This window comes from Hypanus sabinus, chromosome 4, assembly GCF_030144855.1.
Source record: "Hypanus sabinus isolate sHypSab1 chromosome 4, sHypSab1.hap1, whole genome shotgun sequence".
NCBI classification, from domain to species: domain Eukaryota; kingdom Metazoa; phylum Chordata; class Chondrichthyes; order Myliobatiformes; family Dasyatidae; genus Hypanus; species Hypanus sabinus.
This window is the reverse complement of record NC_082709.1, coordinates 37969437-37986593: the sequence shown is the minus strand read 5'-3', so window position 1 is coordinate 37986593 and position 17157 is coordinate 37969437. Positions and strand designations below refer to the sequence as shown.

The following is a 17157-nucleotide window of genomic DNA, read 5'->3' as shown; positions in this document are numbered from 1 at the left end:
CTGGAGTGGTTCTGGAAGACTGGATAATTGCAAATGTTGCTCCACTCTTCAAGAAGGGGGAGAGGCAGAAGAAAGGAAACTATAGGCCAGTTAGTCTGACCTCAGTGGTTGGAAAAATGTTGGAGTCGATTGTTAAGGTTGTGGCTTTAGGGGTACTTGAAGGCACCTGATAAAATAGACTATATAGTGTCCTCAAGTGAAAATCTTGTCTGACAAATCTGTTGGAACTGTTTGAAGAAATAACAAGCAGAATAGACAAAGGAGAATCGATTGATGTTATGTCCTTGGATTTTCAGAAGGCCTTTGACAAGGTGTCAAACAAGAGGTTGCCTAACAAGCTACTTGCCTATGGTATTACATGTAAGTTTCTAGCATAGATAAAGCAGTGGCTGATTGGCAGGAGACAACGAGTGGGACTAAAGGGAGCCTTTTCTGGTTGGCTGCCAGTGACTGCTGGTGTTCCACAGATTATTTTTATGTTATATGTCAATGATTTGGATGATGGACTTGATGGCTTTGTTGCAATGTTTGCAGATGATATAAAGATAGGTGGAGAGGCAGGTAGTTTTGAGTAAGTAGAGAGGCTACTGAAAAACTTGAACAGATTAGGAGAATGGGCAAAGAAACGGCAGATGGAAGTATGGATATTTATGGTCATGCACTTTTGTAGAAGAAATGAAAGGGTTGGTGATGTCTGAAATGGAGAGATAATACAGAAATCTGAGGCACAAAGGGATTTGGAAGTTTTTGTGCAGTATTCCCCAAATGTTAAATTTTCTGGTTGTGTCTGTGGTGAGGAAGGCAAATGTGAGGTTAGCATTCATTTCAAGAGGACTAGAATATAAAATCAAGGATATAATGTTGAGACTTTATAAAGCACTGGTGAGGCCTCACTTGGAGTATTGTGAGCAGTTTTAGCTTCCACAATCTTTTTAGCCACCCCTTTCAAAACCCTGAGGTGTACACCATCTGGTTCAGGTGACTTATCCACCTACAGTCCTTTCAGTTTCCCAAAAACCTTCACTCTAGTGATGGTAACTTCACACACTTCATGACCCCTGACTCCTGGAACTTCCACTATACTGCTAGTGCCTTCCTCAGTGAAATTCACAACTCACAAAGGATGAGTTGAAACTAGAGAGGGTTCAAAGGAGGTTCACAAAAATTATTCTAGGATTGAATGGCTTGTTATATGAAGACTGTTTGACGGTGCAGGGCCTGTACTCACTGGAATTCAGAAGAATGAGGGGTGACTTTACTGAAACATATTGAATGGTGAAAGGTCTTGATAGAGTACATGTGGAGAGGATGTTTCCTGAGGTGGAGTGTTTAAGATCAGAGGACGCAGTTTCAATAAAAATGGGCATCTTTTCAGAATGGAGATGAGGAGGAATTTCTTTAGCTGTAGAGGGGTGAATCTGTGGAATTTGTTGCCTTGGGTAGCTGTAGAGGCCAAGTCTTTATGTATACTTATTGAAGAGTTTGATTGATTCCTGATTGATCAGGGCATGAAGGGGAACAGGGAGAAGTCAGGAGTTTGGGGGTGAGAGGAAAAGTGGGACAGCCATGATGCAATGGCAGAGCAGTCTTGATGGGACAAACAGCTTAATACTGCTCCCAGGTCTTATGGTTTTATGGTCTCTTTTATTTTGTTTGAAATTATAGCTCAACATTTAGCGCTATTTACCTCATTGGTGTTCTGTACCTCAACATTAAATAAACTGAAGATTAGGGAAATAATAATTGAATTCATTTTAAATCCTTTTTGATTATACATTTTCTTTGTGACTGATTTTGCATAATGCAGGATAAGATTTAATTCTCTGCAAAAGATGTGGTCTATTCTCTGTAGAAAGACACACAAAATGCTGGAAAACTCAGCAGGCCAAGCAGCATTTATGGAAAAGAGAAAATACTTGACGTTTCAGGCAAAGATGCTGATGATGACCTTGGCCTGCTGAGTTCCTCCAGCATTTTTTGTGTATGTGTGTTGCTTTAGATTGCCAGCATCAGCACATTTTCTAGTGTTTGTGAGTCTATTCTCTGTGATTTTATTGGAACAGTTAAATGTTATAAAATCTTGACGCACTAGTATGAATGAACTAAGAATAATATGAACAAAACAGTTGTTAAATAAATATTGTTGCGGTCTTGATCCTGCAAGTTCCTTTCAGTCTCTTCAGTGGTTTTCAGTTTAGCCAGTTATAGTGGCAAAAATCAGCATTTGATGTAAAAGAAAATGGAATACAAAGAAACTGAGATGGAATGAGATTTAAAAAAAGGAAAATACTTTTAAAAATCCTATACAGTAACTTGCCAAGACATTGCAATTAAAATCTTGTTTATTTGCAAGTGAGTTGTTTGCCTCAGCAAGTAACATGTTTAATTGAAATACTGCATTTACTGAATTTGGAGAGAAATGAAAAGTTATAATAAATAAATTCCTTTCCAAAAATTGGATACTGAATCATAAATTGGCCAACTGGTCACATGTTTACTACATTAACTTTCATCTTGTTACACAGTATTTACAGAATATTTTAATATGGACTTCAAACATTAAATATTTTTCATTAAAATTACAGGGCCTTACAGGAAATTCGGGAGTCACAGGTCCAGAGGGCAAACCTGGAGCTACGGTATGTATTCAAATCAGATTATGACACAGGAAGGATGTTCACTGGGATGTTGTTATGCTTTATTATAGTCTTGTTTTTCCTGTGGCCTTGCTTCTTATATTATGTTATTTAAGGTTTGTTTTTCAGTATTATTGACATTTATTCCTAACCATTACGTACAGAACAGATAGTCTGCGATTACTACAATAATATACATAATAATATCTGTTCAATGAAAAGGTCTTGATTAGGTGTGGAGCACTTTAACAAATACAGATAAACAACTATCATCCCATCAAATATTTGATAAAGTTGTTTTATAAAATTAACAAACTTTACTTTCCGAACAGTTCCTTCAAATGTTTCACTTCTCTTGATTCTGCAAATATTAACTGAGTTCATTAGTTAAAATATTTGACAAAAAAAAAGTGTGACTGATCAATTAAGTTTCTTAATTAGAAGGATGTTGAGTTTCAATATAATTCCTGCTTATTGCTTAATCAGAGCGTCCTCTGGAGTGCTATAAGAGTGTTCTGTTTCCTCCCATATTTCAGAGATGTAGTGCTTAGTAGGTTAATCGGTCATTGCAAGTTGTCCCATGATTAGGCTAGCATTAAATTGGAGAATTGCTAGGTAGCTTAGCTTGAAGGGCCAGAAGGGCCTACTCTGCACTGTGTGTCAATAAATAAATAAGTACAGGGAGAAAAGGAAGATCAACATGTTAGAATAATAATGTTATCTGCTTTAGTGAGCAATCTCTAAAAAGCTTTTGTCAGAATCAGATAACAAATGCAATTTTACCTTACTGCCCATGCAGCAGAGTGAAATGTCACCATTCTCTTCCCTTTCTTCTTAAGAAAACACTGCACGTTGTGAAAGAGGTTGGTTTATAAACCTAGAAAATGATTATTTGTTAACATACCGTTTGAGATGAGTAATATTGCTCAGAGCAAATTAAAAAATGTTGAAAGGTTGAGTTTGACAAGTGTTAACAAAATCGTCGAGGTATTCAATCTGCTTGACAATGCACATTTTGGCTGGATGGATCAGTTCCAATGAATGTATGTAGACCTGGATTTTGGTGTTGTGCTGCTGAAGTTTTCAATGCTTATTAGTTATTGCACCTTGAAATGGGCATCACCTTTCAGATTTCCCCACTGGTCCACTTTAACATAAAAATCCAAGTTGCAATCAGAGCTCGTCACTGTCCCACAGGCCTTGCTTTTTAAAATGTGGTCAACAATCTATTTGATTCTAATGGATCATCTAAGATTTGTTACCACCAACATTCACACAGAATTAGAGTTACTTCTTATGTACCTCTATCAAAGGCCAGGGAAACTATATGGCTGCTTGAATCACTCACTACAATACTGAGAAGGAGAAAATTATATTTACTCTCTTGAAAATATGTCTTGATTTTTAATGTATTATAATTTTGACCATTCCACTGGATAGAATCCTTTGTACCCTTTTCTTTGAATTAGTCATCTATCTAAGGAAGCACTTGATTCTACAAACTAGTGATTGTAGGTTACTAAAATGTGGACAAAACGTGCTTTCTCTGGTGATTGATGGAGAAAGGCTGGTGAGGTGCATCTCCCACTGTCCTGACTGCTGATACTGCAGCTGACCAGCTGCTCTGCCATAGGACTCGGCATTGACTCTCAAGCCAATACACATGTGTCCTGAGCTGAGGGATTGGGTGGGCAGGGGTGGGGGTACTTTGTACATAGCTCCTTAGGTTTAGATTTGCTGGGGCTGATGAAACAATTGCAGCCTATTCATCTGTGTGCAATCATTGATTGATCTATCTATCTATCTATCTATCTATCTATCTATCTATCTATCTATTTATTTATTTATTTAACCAGGCCTTTTTTTAGCTAAAATAGATTAATGTCTTCAATAAACAAACTTGTTATTGTTAGCCGTTGTTATTTTACTATAATTTTTAAATAAAAGTATTGAAATCAATTTCCGCTGTTTTTAAGTGTCTCTTATTAGGAACATTTAGAAATAATTAAACTGTTCTTCAATCCTATAAATTGAAGGTTACTGGAGCACTCTCAGAATGAAATCACACATTCTACCACTCGTGCACTCTTTAGATGATTCTGCTGGACAGAAGCTCATGCGTCTCATGGGGCTGCAGAAAACTAACATAACAGTGGGATCTTGTAGTGGTGACATGAAATGTGGGTTAGACTCTCAGTACAATCCATTAAGTACTATATCTAATTTTATGCATTTGGGATTGTATTTGAAAGATTCATCGCAGAAGTCACACCAAATACAGAATCTATAGCATACAAAAAATGAAATGCACAAATCGTTGAGCAAAACCTACATGGGTTTTTTGAAAAAAAGTCAGTTTTAAATAAGCTGTTGCAGTTTTTTTTTGCAACAGTAAGCAGATGAAAGAGAAACAATTGAAGTGGTGTACTTGGATCTTCAGAATAGTTCTGACTGGACTCCACATGGGAGGACACTGAATTAAGTTAAAGCACATGGAATTATGGGTAATATAGTCACATGAATCAAGAGCTGGTTAACAGATAAGAAACAGAGTAGAAATACATGGTCTTTCTGATGTTGTTAGGCTGTGATTGATGGGGAACCACAGGTATTGGAGTGTTGGCACTAATTTTTCACAATCTATCAACAATTTCGCTGATAGCACCAAAAACAATATTCCTATTTTGCTAAATGTATGAAACTAAATGGGCATGTGAATCAGGACAATTCACCAGAAAATTATACCTGCAAGAAAACGAATCTCAAGGCTGCAAAAGGTATACTTACTTTGACAACAAATTTATTTAGAACTTTTATGATGAAGATTCGGAGAGCCTCCAATAGGATACAGACTAGGCAGATCAAATGCAGTGAGGAAAGCATGATGCATCCACTTCAGCAGAGGAAATGGAAGTGCTGAGCATTAAACACCAAAAGAATGCGAAGGGCTGATGTTGAAGAGGACATTAGTGTTTTTGTATGCAATTTAGGGTAAGTTCATGCACGGGTGAGCAGGATTAAGTATGTCATGCTATAATTATGTTGGATCTCAGTGAAATCACTCCTGGAATGTGGACAGAGAATAATAGAACATAGGAAGAGGCCTTCTGGCCCATGACTTGTGTCCCAGAATGCTTGGATATGGAATGTCCTGCCAGTCCCGGCCTGTTCATGTGCCGGTCTACATTCCTCTGAGGTATTGCTGAGATACATATTCCCTCCATTTTATCTGGCAGTGTTCCAGGCACACATCACTCTCTGTGTCTACCCTGCATCTTTCCTTCAAACATTCCTCCTCTCTCCTTAAAGTTATACTCTCTAGTATTTAACATTTCCATCCTAGGGAAGAAAAACTCAAAGAATCTACCCTAGCTCTGCCAATCTATGGAATATCCTTTCCAATTTTGGTTTCCTTTCCAAAAAACAATCCATTTCCTACAGAGGAAGTGTAATGAAGTTTCCTTGAATGGCAGGTCTGACATGTGAAGGCAAGATCACAGTTGTTTAAAATGAGGAGAATGCGAGGCAAACCTACGTACAAAGATCTTAAATGTCTCAATGCGGCAGAAATATAGAGGATATTTCACCTGGTTGAGGAGTCTTCATTTAGGAATCACAGCCTCAAAAGAAGAGGTAGTCTATTTAGGAGTGAAATGAGAAATTTTTTCACTAGTTAAGAGGTAAATCTTTGGAATTCTCCACCCAGGTGGCTATAGAAACTCTGTCACTGATTTAATTCAAAATAGAGACTAATAGATTTTTAGATGTTAATGAAATCAAAGGATACCGGAATAGGGCATAAAAATAGCATCAGGGTAGAAAATCGGCCCTATTCTTGTTGAATAACTGAGCAGAATTGAGGAGGCTTCTGTTCCTCTTTCTTACAGAATCACTTTGCAGCACTGAAAGAAGCAGTTTAGTCCATTGTGTCTGTTACACTAGATAAAGTTGAGATCACCTCATCATATCTATTCCTCCTCTGTTTATTGATTGACGGAGCTAGCACTGATAATTGACTGAGGTATATGGTGGTTTGCCTTTTAATACTGAGCATTAATAAATGTATTTCCTCCTTCCCCTCAATTTGAAATCTTCAATTATTTCATTGTTGTGGTTTTCCCTTTTATGCACTGTGAACGCATTTGGCTTTTTAAAATTCTATCGTGTTAGTATATAGTTAATACTAATCAGAAAGTTGATTATTGCATTGGTTATAAAATAACTCCGTCTTGAATGAACATGTTTTTTGCTTCACAATCCATTCTTCCTTTGCTGAGCTAATGCCCTACAAGTTCAGTGTGAAAAAAATCAACATGGGCCTCTCAGCGGCTTGAAGATCCAAAATACATCTTCCTGTACAAAAAGCTTCCTTAAGGGAACATTATTAACCACACATTGTGACCCATAACTCCCCCTCATTTCAGAAGAAATATTGGATAATGTTTTCAATAATTTTTGTTTCCTGATGATATTGATAGAGAGAGCATATGTCAGATGAAATAATGTACTTTGCATGGTGTACTTAGTAGTATCAATGTTGATATGTTACCAGGGTCCACCAGGGGAGGATGGACGCCCAGGGTCAGCTGGATCAACTGGAATGAGGGGTTCACCTGGTCCTATGGGTACTGTAGGGCCAAGGGGTAATTTCGTAAGTAATGCTCCTGTTATTCAATTTGCAATACATTGGTATGAAATATCAAAAACATCCATTTTGCACCCGTCAGTTGCTAAATGAATTAAAATCGTAAAGGAGAGCAGAATTTCTGTGTGTGCTATGCCGATAGGGAGCTAACTTCTTTACTATGACACAAGCAGGTTATTTGGTCCATTGGGTCAATACTTGCTTTCAAGAGGATAATCAAATTAACCCTATTCCCATTCTTTTCCTTTGTAGCCCTGAAAATAATAATAAACTGTACTTACACCGGCTATACTGCATCCACTTTTCTATCGATAATTTGTTATAAATTCAGAGTTAAATATCAATCAATTTTCACTGCTAACGATCAGCTATGTGTTTATAATTTTATATTGGGCTTGGATTTTTCTGGTTTCGATTCAGTTTTTTATTTATGTTTCAGTCTGGCATGTTATTTGCTGTTAATCATAATCAACACAATCATGTATTTTCACATGCTAAGAAATCTTTAGTCAGGGGTACGTCCTCTCTGAACTAAAATGAAATTGGTTTTAGCCGCATGTGTGTATTCAAAGTCAGCTGCGTTCCAGGCCACCGTCACCACACATTGACTAGCATACTCCACAGACAAATAAAGTCAGCTGTCTTCATCCACATTTTCTGAATCATTCCTAAATCAAAATTGAATGAGCGCATTAGTTCTACATAGTTGACATTTACAGTGGCTTTTGAAAATTTTTATTTTTGTTTAGTTTATTAGTTACAATACAAGTGAGAAATTTAAACTAAAGATTATAAGATTTAATATTGAATATTTAGAAAAGGTGACTGTTATGCTCGCAGGAAAGGCAACAAACACATGAACAAAAGTAGAAACAATATCATCCTTACAGAGTGCAGTGATACACATAGCACAGCTGGGTATTATCTATATTAAGTCGTCTTGCTAATAAACTTGTATTTATAGGGTGATCCAGGTAAGACTGGTGAGAGGGGACCATCTGGTGCACCAGGTCAAAGAGTAAGTGACAACTTTTAATGACTTGCAAATTGTTCACAAAGTTCTCTTTTTTTAAAATTACTATAATAAAAGCTGTTTGTTCAGGCTTCTTTCTATTTTTCACTTTAATATTAGGGCACTCCTGGCAAGGATGGAGAAACTGGACCTCAGGGCCATGTTGGTCCAAAGGTAAATCTGAGTTATGTCTTTGTGTATAGATACAATTTGGATTCATAAATTCATCAGTTAATTACCATTTTTAAGATCAAAGCTCAATATTGCTTATATAATAGAAAAATAAGGTAAGTGGGTGTTTTTCATATTTTAATAGATTAACCAAGATCAAAACATTGCTCTAATTAAGAACAATAATCTTGTCTGAGCCTGATGGATACCAGAACAACTGATAGATAATGTCCTCTTATGACCTTGCAACAGGGCAAGAACGGTACTTTTTTTCTCTAAATATGTTAAATTAAGCAAATGCCATCATGAAGTTGACCAAATTGGGAAAACCAGACAGGATCAATTTTGCTAGATTTAATAGATACTTAATTCCAGGATTAAATGATAATCTAGTTTCAACACATAGAAGTAAATCTTAAGCATGTAGAGCTCTGTGTTACTTATAGTGAAATTAATATTATATATTTAAACAATGTAATTGTAACTTCACTACAAATAAGAAGCCAAATAAGCTTGATGCATTTTTGTTTTGCCTTTGGACAGGGTAAAGCAGGTGACAGAGGAGAACAAGGCCCTCCTGGTCCTCCAGGGTTCCAGGTATGTAAAGAAATATATTTTTGTTAAAACTTTACTGTTGAATAATTCCTGAAACATTTTTGTCAGTATGTGATGCACCATCAATAACTCTCGGAGACTTGAGGCAAGAGAGTTTTATTAGCTGGAAGAAAGCACTGTCAGCAGCAAGAGACCATCAGAGCCATGCCTCCAATCGCCTTTATACAGGGGTCTGTGGGAGGAGCCACAGGAGCAGTCAGCAGTGGGTGCGGGTATATACCAGACAGGTATATGTATTTCACCACAGTATGCAAGGCTGGAATAGGTAACAATTAGTGTCTTTCTAATGGTAACTTTGAATGCTAAATCCTGGTGGAATCATTTACCTCTTCTATCGGCACTGAATGCCATTTGTAATGTTAGATGGGCACATGAAATTTTACATATTAAATACACTATATTGTACAATATATTTAGAAATTAAGTATATATTATGCCAGTACCATGAAGGTGAATTATCTTGTTGACAGATTCTTTGATCATAGTTACAATTTGAATAAAGAAATCACAAAGCCTTAGTTAATGGATACCATAGGAGATCTCTACAGCACAACATGAATCAATTACCCGTGAAATCACAATACTAAAGAGCAATTTCCGAACACTTGCTAAATCTACTACTTTAGAAATTTAAAAAATAAGTTTGATCAATGAAATTTTAGTTCACAATTTTTATACAATTGTCCAATGGTGTAATTGCAGGATTTTGAGCTATTTGTTTCAATGTCAGTAGCCAACATCATTGTACGTACATCTAAAAACTATTTCAGCAGCTCCTTGGCCTTTATAACTGGTGGATCTTACTCAGAAAATATCAACCATTTGATTATAGGTGAAGTGAAAGACGAGATCATATGTATCTTTCTGCATTCTTGAGTTTTCTTTCTGACTCTCACCTACACCACAACTAAATGTCATTTTATTTTGTACATCTCAATGTTTTAGGGTCTCCCTGGACCTCCAGGTCCTCCTGGTGAATCCGGTAAACCTGGAAGTGAGGTAAGATAAAGTTTGATATGTTTTCTGTTTGTTGGATATACCAAAAGATATGTAACTAAGCTATTGACAATTAATAAAAAGGAAATATCTATCCACATAAATATACTTGAAATCTTAACGAAAAATTATGGTCGCAGTTAAGTAATTCTGCCATGAAATTATAACTTAAACCAGATTAAGAAGCCTGAAAGTGGACACTAACTGAACAATGATAAAAGTAGAGCTTGGCTTTTTGACTAAGTAGTTCATTCCATTCCATTGAAACTGAGATCAATAACAAGAACCGACCAATTAAAGTTTTGGCCTGGAGTCCAAGGAGTAACTTTAGAATGAACATTTAATGTGTTTTCATACGAATGAAGTCTCTGGAATTGAACATCAATCAATACTGTTTCTGGATCTACCTTTCTGTGATGCAAGCAAGTTTTTAGTTGTATCTGTACCTCATTGTGTTTGTGCATATGACAATAAACTTGACATGATAATGGTGAAATAGGGACCAGTTTTGCCTCTTGTACTAACTTTACTTTCCTTAGGATCCTGAAATCCAGAATCCTAGACTAACACACCAAATGCCACCACAGTTTAGAACTATAAAGCCAGTTAATAATCTTAAACACAAAGTGCACTGCAGACGCTGTGGTCCAATCAAGATGTACAAAAAAAGCTGGATGAACTCAGCAGGTCGGGCAGCATCCGTTTGGGCAACGAATGCTGCCAGACCTGCTGAGTTAATAATCTTGTTTGGTGAACAAGTCATCAGGAATGCCTTGAAAGAAACATTGAGTTCAATTATGTCCCCCTCAGGAAGAAATCTACTATCCTTTCTCAGTATAGCCTATAGGCAGCTCCTTAAAATATTCTCTGATGACATCCTGCAATCCAATCTCTTGGAAGGAGCCTCTCCACTACTTTCAATGTCAGGGATAGGCAATAAATGTTGCTTTTTACCAATGATACCAATATCCTGTAAAATAAATACATTGAAAACAACGATTAGCATTGTACGCAAGCAGTTGATAATGGAAGCAACTCTTCTGGCACAGGAAAATGTTAATGAATTAGTGAGTGTATACCACCGACACATGCTCATTTATTGGCTTAATTCAATTCAAGCTCATGTCGAAAGGTTTTTGAATTCAGGTTTGAACAATAGGTACTTTTGTTTAATGTGTTTTCAACATTTTACCCACAGAACAGTATGTTTTACAGCTATTTTACAGGAAATTAATTGATGCATTTATGAGGAGAGTATGTTTGATTTGTTGCCACAATTGGGCATTCATTGATTGTGGCCAATTGAACCAGTTGCTCTTTGTTGTTTGACTGAGGTGCACGAGAAGCAATAAGCTTGCTCTGCCAACAATGCAAAAGTACTACATTTATGGGGAAAAAAATCCTTCAAAACCAAGCAGATAGTTAAAAGCCACAATGCAAATATTATATTTTTGAGCAATATCCAAATTTTATAAACAAAAACCTGTCCCTTAATGCATGTTACTTCAGAAGCAAATAGTTTTTATTTTGATAATAGAGATATTTTTAAATATTAAAAAAAATCCTAAAATAGCGTTACTCCTGTCCTTAACTACCACCCTATGAGCTACTGCATCCAACACGTCATTCTCCACAATTCTGCCATTCCCAAAGGGATCCTACCATTACCACCAGATACATTTTTACCTTCACCACCACCCCCCACCCACTCTCTGTTTTCCGGAGGGATCTCTAATGGTCCCTCTGTGATTCCCTTCTCCATTTGCTCCTCCCCACTAATTTCTATCCCTGCATGTGGTCAAAGTGTTACACCTTTCCTTACACCTCCTTATTCATTCAGTGTCACAAACGTCCTTTCAGGTGAGGCAACACCTCACCTGCGAATCTGCTGGGGATGTCTATTGTATCCAGTGCTCCCGGTGCAGCCTCCTCTTTAGTGGTGAGACCCTTCATAAATTGGGGGACCGCCTTGTCAAGCACCTCCACTCCATCCACCAAAAGCAGAACTCCCTGGTAGCCAAGTATTTTAATTCCAATTCCCATTCCGGTTCTGATCATGTCGATCCATGGCCTTCTTATGTGCCATGATGTGGCCACCTTCAGGGTGGAGAAACTATACCATATATTAAGTCAGTCTAGCAATGAAGCATTTATTTTTGTCCTTGTTAGAAACATAGAAAACCTACAGCACAATACAGGTCCTTCAGCCCACAAAGTTGTGCTGAACAGGTTCTAAGAGATTGTATTGGTACTTCTTTGATTTGGAACTCCCCCCCCCCCCCCCCCCCCATGGTGTCAGAGAGGGCTTTCTTGGAATTTAACCCAGTCAATGGTGAGGACGTGAATAGAATGATGAAAGTAGAAGTGTGTATCCTAAACAGGACCTTGGAGGCAATAATATTCCTGTATTTGGGAGAGTATATTACCGTGTTAGAATTTTCTGAACCTTACTTTGATCAGCTTTTCCAGCAAATGTTTTAATTTTGTATTTATTTTATATTACTTTGCCATTAATATATCCTTCTACATTTATCTTTCCTTAATACTATTATTTAATACCTTTTGGTACACTATAAAACAAAATAACTTTTATTTAAAGGTGGAGTGTACCTAAATGACAGTATGATCTACCCCTGTTCCGATATTTTAATATCATAATTACAGTTGAAAATATTCAGCAATATTCCTTCGTTTTTATTGTCATATCTGACTTCTAGTGTTTGTTATTTTGGTAGGAATGACTTTCCCATGCATTTTGACCGAACTGGAGTTGTTTAGAATACGGAACAATGCAGACTAATCGTGTGATCCTGAGCTGGGAAAGCAGCTGTTGCATGTGACCCCCATCATCTGGGGAATTTACTGGTCTCAAAGAACACATTCTGGCATGAGAAACTTTAAATACCCTTTTTGTTTCATCTGGACCTTTACTTACTCAAACCAACGATAAGCAGTCACTGTGGTGGACGGCTAGCTAGCTAAGAGACATGAAGCAGGCAAGATAACTATCAGCCATTTTGATTCACTGGCTCCCGACTGTGACTTATCATAGTCACTTTCAGAGCTGAAAATTTAAGAATGTTGGCAATGATTTGAACTCTTTGGGATCAAATGTCCCTCTCAATCATTACAAATTTAGTGAATAACTATTTGGCAGCACTGTAATTTGACAATTCAACATAGGCTGGTTTGAATTAGATCTGTTTGTCCTTCATAACTTGAGAAGAGAATTTTGAGCACCAACGTGAAGAAAATTATGGTCCTGCTTATCTACCCATCAAATAGTCCAGTAAAATTTTGAAGTTGAAAAAGGTCTGACAGAAGTTATGAGTGACAGCATCGTCAAATATTTATGTATTAATTAGAATTGTTGCATCTTTTATCTTTCTCCTTCTTCATGTGAGATTCATGATATATCTAATCAGACAAGAAATGTGCATTTACTTTTTTATCCTGCTATTTTGAAACTATGAAGAGTTAAGTTTTTAAGTATTCTGAATTGAGGAGAAGTGAAATATTGGAACATTGTTTGTTGCCAATAAATAAAAAAAGTTCAGATGACCTTAATATTTGAATTTATCTCTTGATAGGGCATCCCGGGTGACCTTGGTCCATTAGGACAACTGGGTCCAAGAGTGAGTACAATTGCAACCTATTATAAAATGTATGTTATCTATTTGAGAAAACAAGCCATTGCTGATATTATATCATAAACTATCACAGGGGGAACGTGGCACTCCTGGTGAACGTGGTTTGCCTGGTCCTCCCGGTCTTCAAGGTCCCAGAGGGATTCCAGGCGCTGCTGGCAAAGATGGACCTAAGGTAACATTAAGCAGTGATTACAACAGTTAAATACATCTTGTTTATTTTCTAGACAACAGTAGTTTCTCTAATTGGACTCTAACAGTTCGGAATGTTTAGGTACATAAAGGAATTCAAAGTGTATGTTTTCCATCCAACTTTCTCTTGAGGACTGTAACACATGCCAGGTTTTCACAGTTGTCATAAACTCTTCTTTGTACCTTATCCAATTGGCCATTTTTCATGCACGATCCTCAGGAGCGAAGGCAGGAGGCAGCAAAGTTGACGCCAATCCTGTCCTCATTTGATATCTATAAACTGATTCCAACAGATGCAGACAATCTTCTCGGAAATAGGGAATCCTTGCTGATAAGTTTTCCCTTTCCTGCCCTTTGCATACTTGGGCCACTTGTGGATTAAATGGTTAAGAGCAAATCAATGATTTTGGAAAATAGTTCTCAGTCCCACCGTTAGTCACATATTTTGCCAAATGACCAAATTAAGGCTTTCTATCTCTCATGATCTAATCTTAATTTGAAAAGTGCTTTCAGCATGACATGGGTAGGAAGTCCTTTCAGCTAAAAGCATAAAAAAGAAGTTGGTCTAATTGTTTAATAAAGTTATGAAGTACAGCTCTTCAAATGACCTGCAAGAAACAATTTCTCAAGTTAGTCTGCATCTTAGTACAATGTCACTTCTTTTTCTGGTGACTACCATTTTTTTTTTAAATTTCAGGGTCCTCCTGGACCTACTGGTAACACTGGAGATCCAGGCCCTCCAGGTCTTCAAGGAATGCCTGGGGAACGAGGGCCTTCAGGCCCTTCAGGTCCGAAGGGCGAGAGAGTAAGTAAACACATATACCCAGCTTTTCTATGTATGAATGAATAGATTGTTCAAGCTCTTTGGTGCTTAGGTCCTGTCTAATAACTCCTATTTTCAAATGGTAGGGCATTGCAGGTGAAAAAGGATCTGAAGGTAGTCCAGGCAATGATGGTGCTAGAGTAAGTAAACACTTTTCCCTACTGATCTTGTATATAAAATTGATTAGTGACATCCACAGTTATATTCTGCTTATCAAGTAGATTGAAAGCTTCTATACCAAGTGAGTTAGAACTAAAGTAATAGAGTCATAGAGTATGCCCTTTGGCCTAACTAGTCCAGGCCAGTGACAGTATCCTCCCTGCTAGTCCCAGTTGATGCACTTGACCTATAACCCTCCAGAATCACTTGGGAAGTAAGATAATGGGATATATCTGTGATATATATATATATAGCTCATGCTGCCACCTAACCAAAGCAAAAGGGGTTCACCCCTCCTTCCTTCCCATTCTTTCTACTGGCTTATGAGGCATTTCTTGAGGCAGCTCTTTCCTAATTTGCCAAGTGCATGCAATGAATCCTGGGTAAGTTAAGTGGCTTCTGTGGGCCATGAAATCTAGCACTGGCTGACATACTAAGACAGGTCACCTGTTTCATTCTGACAAAGTTCTTTGCTGTAATTTCACAAAGTGATGTTAATGGCCCCAATGTGACCCTGCAGAAGACAAAACTCTCACAGTGAGCCCCAACTCATTAACTTGCCCAGCAGTTAGGAGGGAAATGTATTGAAAAGTAAAATCAAGGTTTGCCGAGAAAATAGGATAAGAGTGTAAGAATCCCTGATGTCCCAACTTTCTGCCCTCTCTATGCACTTTCTTCCCAGCTCCAAATTATCAATGATCCCATAAACTCTATCCTCTGTTATCTGTTATGTTTAAAATACCAAATATTGTTTGATTGACACTTTCTTTGCTGCTGTATTCTTTTGCAACAGGGTCTGCCTGGCTCTCCAGGTCTACCTGGCAGTCCTGGTATAGCTGGAGATAAGGTAATTCAGCTAAAAGTTCATTTCAAATTATATAAAATGCACTTACTGATCCTTTCTGATGCCAAATAATCTTTTGTTGTAAAGTAAAGCTTTTGATCCAAATTTTGACTTTATCTCCTTGACACTAAGTAATTTTTATTTTAAATCAAAAATGTAGGGTGAGCCTGGCTCTATTGGACTTCCTGGCCCTCTAGGTTCTCGTGGATCTCCGGTAAGTAAAAATATTTCAAGATGAAAATGCGGTGATACTACCTTTTCAGCAACGTGATTGGCTTTTGAAATGGGCCAAGCGAGATGAAATGAAGCTTTTCTTTCTCCAGTAGTTTTCACTGGTTTTCGTTAAATCCAATCTTTAATGGAATATAAATGTATGCCACAAAAATATGTTAAGTACCAGCACATTGTGTCACCCTAGGCATCAAGATAAGAGTGTAGAAAACAGAAACTAATTGACAGGAAAATTTTGCTCGGCAGCAACATTGCAAACTCTTTGCATGGAAAATTTAAAATTATACTGAATGTTTCCTGGATTTTATGGGCTGTGGACCCATTCCGAAGTGGCATCCTCTCTGTACACAAAATTTGAAGTGTAAGTTCCACCATGTGTCATGATATGAGGAAGTAGTACGGGGAGAAGTCTTACCATACGATGACATCAGCATGCATCTCTACTTAAATGCTACCTCTGTAGTTATGGTGCTACCTTTGAGCTCAATGTTGTTTTTAACAGTTATAATGGAACATGTGTTCAATATCAGAACCAACACTGATGGTTACAATATCTATTTGGCAGCAATACCAAAATAAAAACACAATGTGAGAATTGTTTCCAATTTATTCATCAAATTATGTCAAATTAACCATATATAACCATATAACAATCACATGGCATGGAAACAGGCCATCTCGGTCCTCCTAGTCCGAGATTGCAAACCAGATTCAAATTATCAGTCTTGTATGTCCCCTCAGTGCCTGCCTTTGGCATGCCTCTGTTTATCCTAGTGCTCCCATGCAGGATCAAACCAGTGGCTGTAGTTTAGCTGGTGGAAGGCTGCTGATTTTCAACGAAGGAAGTAGTAGTTTGCCTAAGAGGGCAACTTCTGGAGGCTGTAGCCTTGGACATCCCCATCTCAGTATGAAGTAGAGGAGTCCAAACCAATTGGCTGGAGATAGAAGGGCAGTGGTGGGATCATTATTAGGGCTGGTCTGTTAGAGGACTGCAAAGTGTGCTCATAGGGCCAGTGTTGCTCCTCCAGGTTGTTACTCAGTCGCTCTAATTGTCCACTAGTGGGCACCTTTCTGGGGTATTGTGACTCCTTGAAAGTTCTTTAAATCACCAAACTGCAGCAATCTGAACTTGAGCTTGGCTAACAGGTGAGCAAGATTTCAAAGCAGAACTCTTCGACTATCTATA

At 37.6% G+C, this 17157-nt stretch overlaps 1 protein-coding gene across 1 annotated transcript in view; it reads left to right on the top strand.

The window, feature by feature from the left end:
- LOC132392663 (collagen alpha-2(V) chain-like) overlaps positions 1 to 17157 on the top strand; it is a 255184-nt gene that overhangs the window by 197573 nt on the left and 40454 nt on the right. The window contains exons 26-37 of the mRNA XM_059966857.1: positions 2586 to 2639; positions 7189 to 7287; positions 8246 to 8299; positions 8414 to 8467; positions 9008 to 9061; positions 10025 to 10078; positions 13666 to 13710; positions 13799 to 13897; positions 14612 to 14719; positions 14824 to 14877; positions 15690 to 15743; positions 15901 to 15954. Of these exons, the coding sequence (XP_059822840.1) occupies positions 2586 to 2639; positions 7189 to 7287; positions 8246 to 8299; positions 8414 to 8467; positions 9008 to 9061; positions 10025 to 10078; positions 13666 to 13710; positions 13799 to 13897; positions 14612 to 14719; positions 14824 to 14877; positions 15690 to 15743; positions 15901 to 15954 (783 nt within the window). The remainder of the gene's footprint in view (positions 1 to 2585; positions 2640 to 7188; positions 7288 to 8245; positions 8300 to 8413; positions 8468 to 9007; positions 9062 to 10024; positions 10079 to 13665; positions 13711 to 13798; positions 13898 to 14611; positions 14720 to 14823; positions 14878 to 15689; positions 15744 to 15900; positions 15955 to 17157) is intronic.